General features: G+C 38.9%; 1 protein-coding gene across 7 annotated transcripts in view; it reads left to right on the plus strand.

Moving 5' to 3' along the window:
* DROSHA (drosha ribonuclease III) overlaps window positions 1-10790 on the plus strand; it is a 125207-nt gene extending 114417 nt beyond the window's left edge. For all 7 annotated transcript variants that reach the window (XM_015544399.2, XM_007097443.3, XM_007097446.3 and 4 more), the window contains 6 exons: window positions 1788-1929; window positions 3397-3479; window positions 3571-3674; window positions 5689-5781; window positions 6620-6666; window positions 10371-10790. In XM_015544399.2, the coding sequence (XP_015399885.1) occupies window positions 1788-1929; window positions 3397-3479; window positions 3571-3674; window positions 5689-5781; window positions 6620-6666; window positions 10371-10501 (600 nt within the window). In that variant the 3' untranslated portion in view covers window positions 10502-10790. The remainder of the gene's footprint in view (window positions 1-1787; window positions 1930-3396; window positions 3480-3570; window positions 3675-5688; window positions 5782-6619; window positions 6667-10370) is intronic.
* The last annotated feature ends 6167 nt before the right edge of the window (window positions 10791-16957 follow it).

Genomic DNA, 16957 nt, shown 5'->3' on the forward strand with positions numbered 1-16957 from the left:
TTTGTCTTCTCACCAAAGCATATACTGAGAGAGAACCCAACTTGCTCAGCACAACCGTATTCTCAAACTAGCCCTTCTATTCCCCCCTGTCCTCTACTTTGAGAACTGCCTCCCCTCCACCTCCCAACTGGGAATCCAAATGAAAAAAGATCTCTCTCTTCCAGTTCAGTTATTCTGGAATTACAAGATATTAGGCTAGTGGGCTCTTATTGGTTGGGTCTTTTATTAACATTATATGGTAAGCCTTTTTAATTTTGAGCTTCTCTGTGGATATTAATTTTAATGAAACATTTACTATATTGAGAAAAAAGATAGAGTTGGGGGAAATAGGAGGAGGAAGGGGGCAGAGACAGGCAAAGAATAATAGTCTGTAACTCAGCAGCAAGCATGGCTTATGAAGATCAAGTTGTATTTCTACTTCATGCATCACTGTCAGGCAAATTAAGAACATATTGTTTCTTATTTATCTATTGTCAAGGATGCAATCTCAGGCATTGAGAATAAATCTTGATTTTCATAAGCTCAGTTGGCACTGTGGAGCCACAGAGCATAAAACTTGCATCTAATAAAGTGCGATGTGGAATGGTAGGGGTGTGATACTAGCACAGCCCACAGCTGCTTCCTGCTCCTTGGCCCTGGTGTCACCGGTTTTCCTTAGCAGGAAGGGATTGTTGTAATAGACCAAGAATTTGTTCTAGCTGTTGTAAGAAGAGTTCTAGCTTTAGGTATGTTATTCCCCGAAATCTTAGATTTGGGGATAATAATTACTTTCAGCTTCTGTTTGGTCCATCTTGGCTTCTACCTGCTTCCCTAGCCACCCTCCCCACCTTCCTCTAGTGAGTGGTTAGCGAATGCTGAAATCCTAAACCATGCTTGTTTTATGGGCACCTCTGTGAAGGGTTTGTTGTATAATTTTCATGCACTGTTTAATGTTATTGCTTAGGATGGTGCTTAGAGGACTCTTTGCTGACTAAAATTTCTGCTAGAATTTTTGTTTTGAATTCTTGAAGTTGAAATATGAAAGTCATATTTTAATATAATTAGAGACAGTCTCAATTTGATAAACTATAACTCAGGATATATTGTATACATTTTTAAAATAATAAAAGTAAAAATATAAATAAATAATTGAAAGATTTTTAAATAATACTTACTAAAACATTACTTCCCCAAATCCTATAATATATAATTTAACATCAGTGCTGTGAAATGTGAAGTTTATTTTAGGCTTCTAAAAATACTCCCTTAAAACTAATGTACAGTGACAGAAAGCAGGTCAAGTTTGCCTGGTAGGTGGTGCATTGGACTGATTGATTGCAGAGGGGCACGTGGAACCTATTTCAGGTGACAGAAATGTAGAATGTTGTCAAAACTCATCTAACTATACTTAAAATGGGTACATTTTACTGTCTGTAAACTATGCTGCAGTGAAGTTGACTTAAAAATTTTTTAATACTCCTTCACTTAGTAGCATTACATTTAATGGATGCTGTGCTCTTTAATCATAGTACAGTATCCTCCCCCCAACATAGCTCACTGCTACTAAACTAAATAAACTGTTTAAATTGTCAGGTAAAATCCAGGAGCAGAGTAAGCTATTAAGGGGAAGCTAGAAGCATATGGAGTTTGTCACGGCAGCCTGGGGATAGCAGTTGAGGACTTCAACCATTGCTTACCTTGGTGCCCCTGCCTGTGAAGGGGTCTCAGGCTAGTTGGACCCAACACAGGAGCAGGAGAGAGACCACAGTGAGATGGTTTCTAAACGTATCTCACTTTCTTTTGGCCAGTTGTTGCGAAGCTCTTTGGTGAATAACAGAACTCAAGCCAAGGTAGCAGAGGAGCTGGGCATGCAGGAATATGCCATCACCAATGACAAGACCAAGAGACCCGTGGCCCTTAGGACCAAGACCTTGGCAGACCTTTTGGAATGTGAGTCTTAGGAATAGAGCTTTTCTCTTAACCTGCAGATTCAGAGTTTAAATCAGATGCACCCACATTTATCTTACTGCTCATTATTATTATGTTCTAACTGAAGAAACCTCTCTTCCATTTTAATTTTTATTTATGTATTTCTCCAAAGTTAATTAGAAGGAGGATAATTTGGAATTAAGATAAGTGAATAATGAATTTTATATTCAGTCTTTGTTCAGTGGTATCACCCCCATCCCTGCCCCTGCACCCCTCCATTCTACTGTTTAGCCATCACATTCTTTGTGTGAAACAGTAGCAGAGTGTGGAGATGGGTAATAGTGAATCACAGCTTTTTTTTGCCACCCAGCAGCCTTCATATAGGGGCATAGAAGAAAGAAGGGTAATTTATTCACTAAATACTAAAACTATTATCTGTTGTTTTGAATGAGCTCAAAGCTCTACGGACAAATGTTGTCATCTTTGGCAGTTTCTGATATGGTCTGGAAGCATCATAAATAATCCTATTATAGATAACTAAAGGATTTTACACATCATTTTATTGTTTCTGATACTACTTTAAAATAAGTGGACCAATCACTGGGCCTTGGACCTTTTTTTTTTTTTTTTTTTTTTTTTTAAATATTATAGTATTCTTGACAGTTGGAATTATATACAAATATTAAAAAGTCTACCATGCAAAACCAGCTCATTTACAAAGTGCAAAGGCAGTCTAAGGAACTTAAAAGAACTTTTTCAACTAAAGAAAAGTAACTTAAAGATTAAAATTACAAAAAAAATTGAGTAATCAGTTTTACTGGAATTTTTTTTTTTCCTCAATGAAAGCTACTTTTATACCTTCCTTTAAAAACTCACTGTTTCTTTACTTGGTTACAGTACCTTTTAATGAAGTTATCTTTGGGGTCACCATTTATTAATCCAAAGTTTGATATATTGTTGTATTGTCATTAAGCCCAGTATTAAGTTTTTTTCTGGGCAGATTGAGTCTATAAATTATTTCATTTCTGTTCATGAAAGGTAACATAGACCATTGTAAATGGCTAGTCTTCTCAGGATTGGTGTTGAGGATGGCAGGCCCCAAGAATGTGCTCATTCTGATGTCCTATCTGATCTTCAGGTTTTCTTCTGATTTGTTATTAACACAGTTGTGTTCCCAGATACCATTTTTTCCCTGCCATATAGTAGCATTTTGTGTATCATTTTAACTATTTATTTAGCCTTTAACCAAATGTAATTTGGTCTTTGTACCCTCTGATTTTTGCATTTTAGTCACATCTATACTATTGCTTCTAATACCAGTGATGAAGGGTGATTCTTGTTTTAAGAAAGAGGATATGATAATTCTAAAAAATAGTGTCTGGCAGTTGAAAACCTCATTACAACATTTCTTAAAAGTCTGGGTCTCCTGATCTTTCTGGGAAATGGCGATAACATTGTGGTTTTATTTTTTAATGTTCTCCTTCTCAGCATTTATTGCCGCGCTGTACATTGATAAGGATTTGGAATATGTTCATACTTTCATGAATGTTTGCTTCTTTCCACGATTAAAAGTAAGCTCATATAAAATATATATTAGTTCTATGCTTTACGCTCGGTGATTCCAGAGCCCATTACTAAATACTTTCTGGGGACTTGCTGCAGGAGTTTATTTTGAATCAGGACTGGAATGACCCTAAATCCCAGCTTCAGCAGTGCTGTTTGACACTCAGGACAGAAGGAAAGGAGCCAGACATTCCTCTGTACAAGTAAGTACTCATTCCTGCAGGCGTTGGATGCTCCGGGGTGATCATGACAGGGGTCCTGCACTGGGACTTCTTTACACTGACTCTGGGCCCAACACGGAGTCTCTCTGGGCATCTCCGTGTTTTCGTTCTAAGTAAAGTAGGTCACCTTTGATTATCGGTGCTTTGTTTGTCTTCTTTCTTGTAACCTCTGCGGGGCCATGCATCTAGATTAGAAGGTTGTGCTTCTTTCTCACGGTATTTGGGTGTTGGTCCCCACTCCGCTTTGAAGCCCTGTTGGCCTTTGTCCCTGTTGCCTGACAGCTATGCACTCTGTCGGGCAGTCGCTGTGAGAAACAGGCAACTCTTCACCGCCACTGCGTTATTCACGTTTGGAGTTTTTCTTCTTAGAATGTGTGTCACACACTGCCGTGTAATTTTGAATATCTTTAGTGACAAATCGTTATCCTTTGAATGGTAGCCAAAAGTCATTCAGAAAGAATGCAGATCACTACACACAAGATACTGGTTTTGATGAAAACAGGAGATTTGACTCTGACGTAGAGTAATTATCTTGAGACTCTTATACATTGATTCAGAAGGTGTTTTCAAAGAAGAATTGCAAAAGGGGAGAATTATCAAAATAGGTGGATCGCCTCCCCAGGTATTATGTGGGTGTATGTTTTGAAGGATGTTTAAAAATCGAATTTCAGTACTGGTTTACCTCCTGTCAGTGGACACACATGGTTGCAAGTACGCACGTTGGTGCGAATGTTCCATATGGAATAAAAACCCCTCTCTGTGGGCTCTCTCAGACTTCAAAAGGAGAAACACCAGAGTGGCAGGGGGAATTTTAATCCTTTCTTATGTCTTTATTTAATAGTCACAACACGTTACAGGCTTTTTCGCTAAAAGAACTGAGGCCAAGAGAAGTTTGAGTCACCCCACAGCAAGCCACTATAAATTGTCCCAAGAAGCTGTCACCGCCAAACAATGTTTCCTTTCCTTGTTGGGAAAAATCCCCAAATGTTTAGAAATAGCACTTTAATATGTACCTAATAAGCATAATGAATATCCAAACCATATTACATGAAAGGCTAAAGCTATTTCCTCATCAAAGTGATAATTAAGGTTCAATAAATAAAATGAAGACGATAAACTCGTAGCCCAGGCCTGATTACTATAATAAGTGCCACCTTGAAGAAGCCATCCGTGTGCTTTCATCCCACAGAGTGTAGAAACACAAAGGAAATGACTGTTCCCTTCTCATAAATCCCCCGGATGCAAGTACATAGCTTGTTCTTTTTCATCAAGATGTTGGGGTTGTTTTACATATTTTTTTCAAGATTACTGTGTTCATTCCATTATCTTTGTTGGCTACTTTCAATTTCCCTTTTCCATAAAGTTATCGGTTTTACTGCGTTAGAAATCTGCACCATGTCATTAAAACCCAGAGTACCTGGCATTTTGTGTTTTGGCAATTGTGTTGTGTAATTGGCATCATAGCAAACCTCTGAAATGATCTCAGGTGTTTCAGAAATTAAATACATCTTCTGATCTTTTAGATAAGATACCAGACATGGGGAAGAATTCATAAAGGATGAAACCATACAGGTGTGGCTTGAGGTGTATTGCCCAGATACTTATCATTTTCAGTTGTGATTAGCACTGAAGAACAGTGAACAGGCTGAAATAGTTACGTTTTCACTGCTGAAAGTTTGTTAGTTTTATGATACTTGGAGTATACACACTTAGAAATTGTTCAAAATATCTTACACTTTGGTGCTAGCCTTCAGATACTGTTTATAATGCTTTGGGGAAAAAAATATGAAAATCCAGTGTAGAATTTTAAAAAATTTCCTACTTTAAAAGCTCTCTCTATATTTGTTAGGTTAGCAAATAAACTTACTCCTTGAATTTTCTTGTTATTTTTACCTTTCTCTGAGTGGTAAGTACATGTTTTTTCCTAGAGTTATATATTACCAGTAACAATTAAATAACACTTTACCCTAATTAAAGTTCCTTTTTTTCCTTTCAGGACTCTGCAGACAGTAGGACCCTCCCATGCTAGAACCTACACTGTGGCAGTGTACTTCAAGGGAGAAAGAATAGGCTGCGGGAAAGGACCAAGGTACGAGAGAAGATACTTTTAATTTCTTTGAATGAACATCCTGTGTGTCTGCGAAGTCCTTGCTTGGTACTTCCAAGCTCTCTGCAGTCTGTCTTTCTAAACTCCGATTATAGAATGTTAAAGGGTAATAGCAAAGTGAATCCCAAGGATTAGTGTCCCCACCGAGCTCAGCCCCAAACTTGAGATTGGCCTTGGACAGTGCGAATACCGTTGGATAAGGGACTTTGGCTACCTTGAGAAAGCCACATTACCTGGTGCGCAGGTAAGTTGTGTCCAGTTTTAGTTACCCAACATTGCTGGGTACCCAACATTGTTGCAAGTATTTTATGGGACACATCGTGCATGATAACAGCCATTAGACATTTGATTTCTTATCGTTATTCATTTGAGCTTTGTTGGAAATGCTTACATCTCTCAGATAAAAAGAGTTATGTATATTATCATCTTTCTTTGAACCACCTAATTTATATCTTAAATTGAGAAGTGATTAGAAGTCTGTCTATACATATATTTTTTTCTCTTTGCTTCTTTAAACTTTATGCTAAGGATGTTTAAACTTAAGTAAGAAATACTTCAGACCTAATATGGAAGGCATTTTATTACAGTATTAAGTATTAAAGATGGGGAACAAATAACTTAAATAGGCTTTGTGCAAATAAATAATGTTCCTGCACGCCCTTGTGTATATTCCTGACTTGTACAATTCAGTATGTGACAGAAGTAATCTGATAAAATTTTATGCAGTGAACATAAAAATCAGCCTGAACAATTTGTAGCCGTAGCTTGTGTTTCTGAAAAAAATCTTTAAACTGCACCTTACCTTTATTTTATTTAATAGTATTCAGCAAGCGGAAATGGGAGCAGCAATGGATGCACTTGAAAAATGTAAGCCTGTCCCTTTTTCTATAATTGTATGTTCATAATGTATATTTTATAGAGAGAAAATGAGGAAATGTAAAAATGGTAAGTACTGATAAAATGTGATCTTCTTTTCTTCATAATTATTCTCCACATAGAGTGTAGTAGAATATAAGATATGTATAAAATGGGTGAAGAATTTTTTTTTTTAAGTATTTCCAAATGCTTTTTGATTTTCATTTTCCTTCTTTGTGTGGAGTTCTACTTTTGACCCAGGGAGCCCGTGTGAACAACCTAGTGTATTTTTTTCTGCATATTTCTCTATATTTCTAAAATCTTATGTAAGTGAAAGTTTTTTCTTTTTAGTTTTTGGCCACTGTTTTAGTAGAATGATACATTTACATACTTTTCTGCATCTTTCTGTTCTTACTCAGTAACATATCATGGGCAGCTCTATAGATGGTAGGGTGTAGCCCCAGTTCTTTCTTTCTTTGTTTCTTTCTTTTCTTTCTCTTTTTCTTTCATGTTTATTTTTGAGAGAGAGAGAGAGAGAGACCAAGCATGAGGGGAGGAGGGAGAGAGAGAGAGAGAGGGACACACAGAATCCCAAGCAGGATCCAGGCTCTGAGCTGTCGGCACAGAGCCTGATGCAGGACTTGAACTCACGAACCGTGAGATCATGACCTGAACCGAAGTCGGATGCTTAACTGACTGAGCCATCCAGGCACTCCCCCCAGTTCATTCTTTCTTAATAGCTGTGCAGTATTTCGTGCTATGGATTTGCCATATTTTATTCACCTTTTTTAGTTTTGGTGGACACTCTTTCTGGTTTCTTTTTTGAATCACTGTTGACGATAAATGACAATATATTGGTCCTTTTAGTTCTGTGAGATAGATTCCCAAGAGTGGGATGGCTGGGTTGAAGACACTGCAATTACATAATTGGCCATGTAGGAAATTGCATAGTCTTTTGTAAATTGAAGGCTTAAATGCAGAGGATTTTCTTCTGAAGTACATATACTTACTGTGCTGCCCAGCAGAACCTGTGAGCTAAACATGACAGTGCAATTCTATTACGCTTCAAGTACTGGTACCTGCTAAGTGTGGGAGAGAGAGCGCACAGTGGGGGAAGCTAGAAGTAAAGAGGCCAAGGGTTCTCAGCTGTGCGACATTCCAGGAAAGGCAAGAGGGCCAAGAGCCAAGTGGAAATCAGCAGACAGTAGCTTCCTCAGTGTGGGGAGGGAGGAGAAGTCGGGGCAGTAGCTAGTATTTCCAGGTTCCAGTGTCCATGGAATCTTCATTGAAAGTTTTAAGTTAACTCTGTTGGGAATTTTTTCATTTCTTATATACAAACGTACAATCACATATTGAGATAAAAGTAAGATTCTGTTTTCTACCTATAAGACTGTTAAAGGTTGTCTTTGGAGCTTTTTGTTTGCTTTTAACAATAGCACGGTATTAGAGAGATGGTCTGTTCTGAGACTGACCTCTACACATGTACTGGTAGAAGTGAATTGTTTAATAGCCGGAAAGCAATTTGACCATCTGTATCTGGTCCTTAAAGAGGATCTTTGATCCGGAGACTTCATTTCTAGGAATCAAACCTAAGGAAACAACTGGAGTTATGAGCTAAAGTTCACATGCCATGATGATAGTGACAACTTGATTTATAATAGTCAGAAAATAAAAAAGTAAATCAAACTGCATGTTAAACAGTAGGGAAATGTTTAAGTAAATTATGGTATATCCCAGGGATTGGCAACCTTTTTCTGTAAAGGACCAGATAGTAAATATTTTAAACTTTGCTGGCCATAACGTCCTGTCATAATTACTCAACTCTGCCATTGTAGTGGGCAGGAATGATTCATATGCAAGTGAGTGGATGTGTCTGTGTTCTAATAAAACCTTATTTACAAAAACAGGTGGTGGGCTGTATTTGGCCTATGGGCAGTAGTTGACCCATTCTTGCTTTACCCAAATGTAATATTTTGCAATCATTACAGCAGTATTTTTGAAGAGTAATGGTATAGAGAAATGCTTATACTAGGATACATTTAAAAACAAAAGTGTACCCATAAAAACGTACCTATGGTGTTCTCTCCCAAAGTAAGGGTGGGTGGGGAAATGATGAAGTCTTCATGTGTTTATGTAATATATACACATTTACACTGTGTATGTATGTGTGTAGCATAACTTTACTTCTTAGGGAACTTAAGGATATATTCTAAAGGTTTATCAATGATTACATCTGAGTGGTGGGATCTTTTTAATGCAAATTAAGTTTTAGAATAGAATTTACTGAGGAAGGTAGGACTCATTTTGTAGAAACATGCTTTATAGCTTACTTTTATTTATTTTATCTATCTATCTATCTATCTTTTTTTAAAGTCCTTACAGTGTGTGAAACCTGTGTTTTATATAATACAGAAGGTCAACTTGATATCATTTAGGGAATTGGATTTTATTCCTGCTTTATTTCTAAAATACAGATGTCATTATATATGTCTTTTGTTCAAAATCAGCCAGTGACTTAGATATACAACATCTGATTCACTGCTTGCCACTCAGATGTTTTTCCTACCACTGTGTTCCTGTCCCTTCTCCTACCTGGGGCTGAGGATGAAACGCTATATAAAAAAGGGGGGGAAATAATTTAGGAATTTGCTGTCTATTTGTATCCACTTTAATTAAGCTTCAACTTTAACAAAAAATAAACTTGCTCTTCCCCAAACATGCCGTGCTCTCTCTCCCACATCTCTGAATCTTCATATTTTTAAATGTGACGTAGGAGCTCTTGTATAGAACGACCCCTTACTCAGTTAGGCAGGACAGCGCCATTTTCCCTCTGTGTTACCAGGTATCTTGGGTGGCTCTCATTCATGCACACATCCGTTTGTGATGTTTGTTGTTGAAACATATAAGTGTTTGTTGACTGAGTGTATAAAGTGACTTTTTCCTTATTCCATCCTTGATTTCTTATCCCATCTCTACACTTGTTATATACCACAAATGATAGCTGAGTCATAAAATTTTTAAATCTTAACCAAGGTTTACACTGTGTCTGACACTCTTGCACAGCGTCAAATATCAAACCACTTGTAGCTTAAACTATACCAATGAGTGACCTGTTTCCTTTAACTAAATAAAAATGCTTTACCTGTGTTGCTGTTGCTGACATAACTTTGGGTATCTCGTGGTAAACTTTTAAAAATAGAATTATCAGAAATAATGACTTAACGCCGCTTGTCCACCAGTTCTTTTTCTTCTTTTCAGAAATTTTAATTCTTGGTAACTAATGGTGTGATAATACCTTTATTTGTATGAATTTTTTGGTTTTAACTTTGCAAAAATACACAGGTCCATTTGACTGTATTCTGTAATCTCTCTCTGACAATCACTTCTTACTAGGAGAACTGTGTTAAAACATCTCCTGCCTACCTGGAACCATTCTGAAACCACACATCTGTGTTCTAACATTTCTATATGTTTTGGTGCCTTTTATACTCAAGTTCATCTCAGATATTGCAATCTAGAATTAGGGGTCCTGGTGCAGACTTCCACTGTGTTTCTGAATGATAAAAGACTAAGGGAGCCCACCGAGCAGTTGCTTGCCTCTTGCCTTAGAATATGCAGCTCTCCATTTCCCTTGAATGTGTGTGTGGTTAGTTTACATCATTCTTTGCACTAGAGGCTACCCTTTATTGAGTATAAAATGTATCTCCTCGTGTCAGATAACTTTCCCCAGATGGCCCATCAGAAGCGGTTCATTGAACGGAAGTACAGACAAGAGTTAAAAGAAATGAGGTGGGAAAGAGAGCATCAAGAGAAAGAGCCAGATGAGACTGAAGACATAAAGAAATAAAGGCGGGCACGGAAGTGGTGGCGTATTTACTTGCTTAATAACTGTGACTGTTGCCCATTGAGATCTAGCCTAGTTTTCCTACAGACAATGAATGAAGTGTGCCCATTGAAATAAAACACAAAGTCAAAATCGCTCTTGTTGTTTTACTGATCTAATACGCTGTTTTTAGCTGGATGGTCTTTATTACAAAGTATTCGGTTTCTCTTCTGTTTAATGGAAAACCTTACTTTGGTGGATGTGCATATTCCCTTTTATTTTGTTCTTTAAACAATAAAATTTGAAAAGCATATTCTATGTGGAAGAGATCATGTTCTTCTATGTCCGTCTGAGATTGTGTCACAAGACTTTCAGCTGACAAGTGAAAAATTCGCCTCACTAGATATTTGGGCTACACTCTATTAACATCTATACTTTTGGAAATCGCTGGATTATTAACTAGATTTTTCAGCTTTCATCTGGATGTTTATCGTCTTCTCAACTGCAGAAATTGAACTTACCCCTCATTAAGCAGTGAATTCTTTGTAGAAGGGATCCCTTTAATGTTTAACTGGTTAGTGGGAGTGGGGATAGACATATATTCTTTGAGTCATCAGAATAGGGGAGAGATCACGACTCTAAGCCAGATGACACTTTAAATCAGATACTCTAACTCTGGGGTCAGTGGATGCTTTAAGAAGTTTATAGATGGACTTAAAGGAAGTCTCAGAAGCTCCTGAAATTGTATTGGATTTTGTGTCTATCGGGGGGAGTTGGGAGTGGGCAGGGGGCAGGATGAGGACCTTGTGGCTTTCATCAGCTTAAAGCGGTCCCTGCAATAATGGGCTAACGTTACATTAAAAGGCATGACATTTTTTTAAAAAATGTTATTTTAAACTGAATATCACTTGTTTTTTATTAATAAAGGCAAAACCTCTTCTTTAAAACAAATGTGTTTTCATTCATTATTTTGGCAAATACATAGTGAATGACTACTGTGTATCAGGTATTGTTCTAGGCTCTGGGGCTACAGCAGTGAACAAAATAAAACTCCCTGCCCTCAGGGAGCTAATGTACTAGTAAGGAATACACACAATAGACAAGAAAATAAAACATAGGTCACATGGTGGTGTAGATGATGGCCAAAAATAAAGCAGGGTGGTGGGATGGGTGCTGTTTTCAATCAGGTGGTTCATGAGATCCCTAAACGGTTGCATTTGAGTTAAGATCTGAAGGAGGAGAGTGAGTGAGCTTTTCAGGTATCCGGAGAGTTTCTTACTTACAACTATTAAATGTTACATATGCAAGATTGAAAATTTGGGGAATATATTACTTTTATTAGCAGGAGAAAGAAACATATGCTATTTTGGAAATTCTGTGGAGAAAGTAGGAAACATAGGCAGAAAAATAAATCACCCATGATTCCATCACCAAGAACTTTTGTATACTGTCAGACCTTCTGTATATAAACACATGTACACATATGCACTCAAGTATGCCTTAACAATTAGATACCATACATATGGTTTCCATAGACTTCCTTTTTCATTAACTAATACATCATGCATATCTCTGTGTTGAATCCACATTTACATTTACATTGATGGCTGCATATTAATGCATATCTTAAGTACCAATTGTAGATACACTGTAATTTATTGACTAATGAAAGATGTGTAGGTTGTAAGCAATCTGTTGTCGTAAATGTTGCATGCACATATGCACACACACACACACACACACACACACTCACACACATATTAGAGGAGTGAGAGAAGACCTGTCTAGGGCTTCTTAATTTGTTAATCATAAAATGTAAGATGGTATCTGTAAGAAAAGGGTGTCCTCGTGCTCCCCCTCCACACAGATAACAAGACTGGACGGGAAGGAATGCTGGATTCATCAGTGGCCTTGAGACTGTTACAAGGGAAGATATTTGAAATTTTTATACAAGTATTTTGACTAGTCTTTATGCATTAAAATAATGCCAGAGCCACATGCTGCTTGGGACTTTTTAATGGACTTTGACTTTTTCTCTAATATTCTGGCCTTTTTCATTTACTCTCTCCATATTAATAGTTCTTGAAACCTGAAGAAGTCCATTAGAGTACCTAACAGTGAAACACATCAAACACACCATCAGGGCAGTTTAGCTCCAGGGGCTCTGTAGAGCAATAATGAGGCCAGCAGACACATTCTGTGACTAGGCACGTTAACCAACTCAACATAGCAGGCCACTGTGACCACAGCGTCCACCCTGCCTCCTACCCAAGCCAGCCCAGCCTTCTCACCTTATTCTGATCATGAGAAGTGCCAGTGAGAGTACATTCATATATTATTTCAACTGCATTATTATTTATGGAGGCTGAATATGAAGGTTCCTTCTCATAAGTCACTTGGGTCTAGTTTGGGAAACAGGTAATGGTGTGTCTATAGACAGAGGGTCTCCAACTGAGACTGGAGGGGAAGGAGGGAGAGTAGGCCACACTGGGAAGGTTCGCATTAAGGTTTAATATTTGGGGAGTTAACTGAACCTTAAAGATGAGAGACCACTTGCAAGGTGGGGGAGGACAGGTCTTTCCAAAGGAGCAACAGGATTGGGTAACAAGAAAATGGGTTAGGATCCCACTGTATACCATGGGAGATGTAATGAAGGCTTGTAACAAGACATTGGGAATGGGGGTGCTGGGATAGAAGAGATTTGAAAGATAGGCTGTAGAGCTTTCAGGACGTGGAGTAGAGCAAGGTGTCTGTCTTGGCACTGTTGACCTTTGGGGCTAGATAATTCTTCCTTGGGGGCAGGAGGGACTGTAAGGTATTTAGTTACATTCCTAGTCTCTACCCATTATGCCAGTAGCATCCTTTCCCCTGGTTGTGACAACTGAAAGTCTCTGGACATTGCCAAATATCCCCTAGATGCAAAATCACCCCAGGTTGAGAACCACTGAGGTAGAAGTGAAGTGAGGGAACACCAGGCTAAATTTTATACAATCAGGTTACAGACCATTTATGGAAAAGCAGAATTAGAAAGAAAGGTGTTGAGTTGAGTTTGCTGTTGAACTTGAGGGGCCTGAGGGATGTCTCTGGAGATGTTGAATAAACAGTTGGATACATGGTTTTGCAGCCCAATAAGGATATTTGAGCCAAAGTACAGATTAGAAATGGACTTAAAACCTTCAGTGCCATTTGTACATCTGCAAAGGAGAACACTGGTTTTCCTATGTTGGAGACAGGACACCATTCCAGTGATGCAGCACTTTGAAACTATAGATGTCACACATTCGGTACATGTATACCAGAGAAGGAACTCTGCTCTCATCTGAGCTATTTCATCTTTAGATAAGATTTTCTTAAACCAATGGGCTGTTTGAGAATTATTTCAATCATCTTTTAAGTTTTGTAATGTTTTGTGACATTTCTCTGCAATGACCTTCTACAAAGTGAAGAAGACCCTTTGTGAATTACGCAGGTTTCACATGAGAGTGTTCTCAACTGGGAGTAACAATGTATTTACTAAAGCGTGGCACACAAGTTCCCTATAGCTATTAGCCCCAGATTCTTCACTGGACCCTTAGTACTTATTCTATCTTATGAGGGATGAAATAAGAATAATTAGACGTTATAATAATTTATTTTGCATAAATATCAGAACATTTAAGAGAACAACCTGTGGAGGAGATAACTGGCCACAAAGGGTTTTTGCTCTGTAGAGTTGTGTTCAGGAAGTCCCTGCCCAACATTCCAGGTTCTTTGCATTGAAGTGAGGTTTAGTGGCTAGTTCCCATGCGTTGAATGTCAGTAGCTCCTCTCCAATTTACTGACTAGATTTTGGTATCCAGGGAGGGGGACTTTGAAAGCCACCTTCAGTGAGAATGTGAATGGCTGCATGGAACAGAGCCTTTATCCCTATCCCACCACTTGCCCTCCTTTGATAGGGGGCTCCTACTTGGACTTTATATAAGTGAAAAACAAATAGCTGTGTGTTAAGCTGCTTGAGATTTGGGGGCTTATCTATTATAGCAGCTAGCATCACCTTAACTAACACAACTACTTCTGAGGCAGGCACTGAACAACCCAAATTAAATATTTGCCAGCCCAATCACATAAAAAAGAACATGTTCACCCACCTGTTACTAGATGCTATACTGAACTAGATAATGTTCCTTATTTAATTTTGATATGTTTTATTTATGGGTCAGAAATGCCCAACTCATATTTTAAAATGTTAAAATGTAATGACCATGAAATAGAGTAAATTCATATCTATGACTTAGGGTTTGGAGAGCATTCATTCTGAGATTTATTAGTGTTTGTAGCATCTACTATGTCCTGGGCATGGAAGATTTAAGCAGAGTCCTTGTCCTCAAGAAGCTCGCTCTTTAGAAAAGGAAACACATACACCCGTGTTTGTAAGGTACCATACAGAGGATCCGAGAGAGGGAGAGGCTCATTCCTTCTGGAGGAAGGATGGAATCAGAGGACGTCAAACCTCAGTTTGATCTTGGGAGATGATGTCAGCCCCCATGTCTGTTGACTCTCTTCCCCATGACAAAAAAGCCTTTTTCAGGTCAAATGTATTGTTTTCTTTTTCAACTACAACATCATCATGACACCTAACAAAATCATCAAGAACTCCTTAATAATTCCTAGTAACCAGTCCATATTCAAACGTACAGCTGGGTTTGTCCAAGCAATTATTTGAGCAGGATCCATACATTGCCTCTGGTTTTTATGTCTCTTACGTCACTTTTAATCTAGAACACCCTGCCAGTCCTCTTTCTCTTCATAACTAGTTGAAGAAACCTAGTCAGCTGTTCCATAGAATCTCCCACCTTCTGGATGTGATAACAAGCTTTCTTGTGGTTTTGCTTGCTTTTTCCCTTTATCCTCCGTATTAGATGTAAAGGCTTGATTTTAAATTTAGGTTCAAAATTTGTGGCAAATGTAATTTTAGCCCTCCCTTCCCAATAATAATTATTTTAATAGTGCCAGTTCTCAAATTCTTTTGGGTAATAGATGGCTGTGGTGGTTCATTTTATGTCTCAGTTTGGCTAGGCGAGGGGTATTTTTTAAGCAGCTAAGTTTGTGGACATTGGTTATATAGCAGTAGAAAACAAATATATTCTCTTTATCTAAAGGGTAATCTTTTCATGTTACTATCCTGTTTAAAATATTTCATGGGTTCCCCATTGCCTATAAGATAAAGACCAGATTCCTTACCAGGGAATTAAATTTCCTAACAACTGGACATTAGCGCCTCTGCTACCTCCTCTCTCTCACCCACTGCCGCCCCCCGACTCCATCCTGACTGAACAGGTTGCAGATGTTCAAACACATTTTACGTTTCCCTCCGGGATTTTGTGCTGCCGGAATAGGCCACCTCCTTGCTAATTACGGCTTACTCATTTTTTGGGCACCAACTCAGGAACTGTGTCCTGTAAGCCTTTCCTTGAACCTTAAATTTAAGTGTACATCCTTGGGCTCTTTCCTCATCTCCTTTGTCACGCCATCTTGTTACTATGTCTTGACTCGCCAATCTTGCCCCCCTTGGACCACCAGCTCCTGGCTGGCAGGACCATCAGAAATTACCTTTGAACCGTGGGCTCTCCGTCACTGTCGACTGAATGAAAATAACCAGCCTCCTCCTTGCCATTCTTCCACAAGCCTCAGCTACCTTAAAGCACAACTCCAGCTTGTTCCAAGCACCCTCCTGCAGGAACTCTGAGGCTGAGGCAACAAGAATGACACATAGGAGACGGCATCTGTACCCTCTTGGGACCTCCTACACTTGGACTTGGTCAGGAGCTGGAGGCCAGAACAGGACAACACAAGCCCACGGGGATCCTGCAGGAAGCAGAGGAACCAGCTCGACCCCTCTTGTCTTCCCGGAGCTGATGTTCTCACCGCTCTCCAAGGCGGGCAGCTCACATATGTGGACAAGACAAAGAATAGCTCCAGGAGCTTTGTTCTAGATCATGAGATAGAGCCACAGAAGCCCGAGGTGTGGTCATCAGTGATGGTGGCTTGGGACAGGCTTTAGTCACCTGACCTTATAATCTCCAGCAGCAACTCCCTCTCCAATATTCTTTGCTGTGGTCTAATGATCTTACTCCATCTCATATCATTGCACTATGTAAACGTTGCTCCGATAGGCACCTCCAGCTAGATTGCGACTTCTATTTGGGAATTTGGGAGCGGCTATAAGCAAACGAGGGCAGAACCCCTACTTTTCCCTCAACTACATTCCCCCCCAACTACATTCTACCTCTCTGTCTTGCACCCTCAGAGGCCCCAGAGATGTCCCTTTGAAGAGACCCCTGTCAGATCTCTGCCAGTAACCCGGTGGTGAGTGAACACAGCTGTCCCATCACTCAAATAGCTGCTTCTCCAAATGTTCTCCCATTTGTCCTGAAATACTTGTCTGGTTAAGGAGGAAGCTTTAAATGGAGTTTAAAAAACAAAACAAAACAAAATCAAACA

This window comes from Panthera tigris, chromosome A1, assembly GCF_018350195.1.
Source record: "Panthera tigris isolate Pti1 chromosome A1, P.tigris_Pti1_mat1.1, whole genome shotgun sequence".
Lineage (NCBI taxonomy): Eukaryota > Metazoa > Chordata > Mammalia > Carnivora > Felidae > Panthera > Panthera tigris.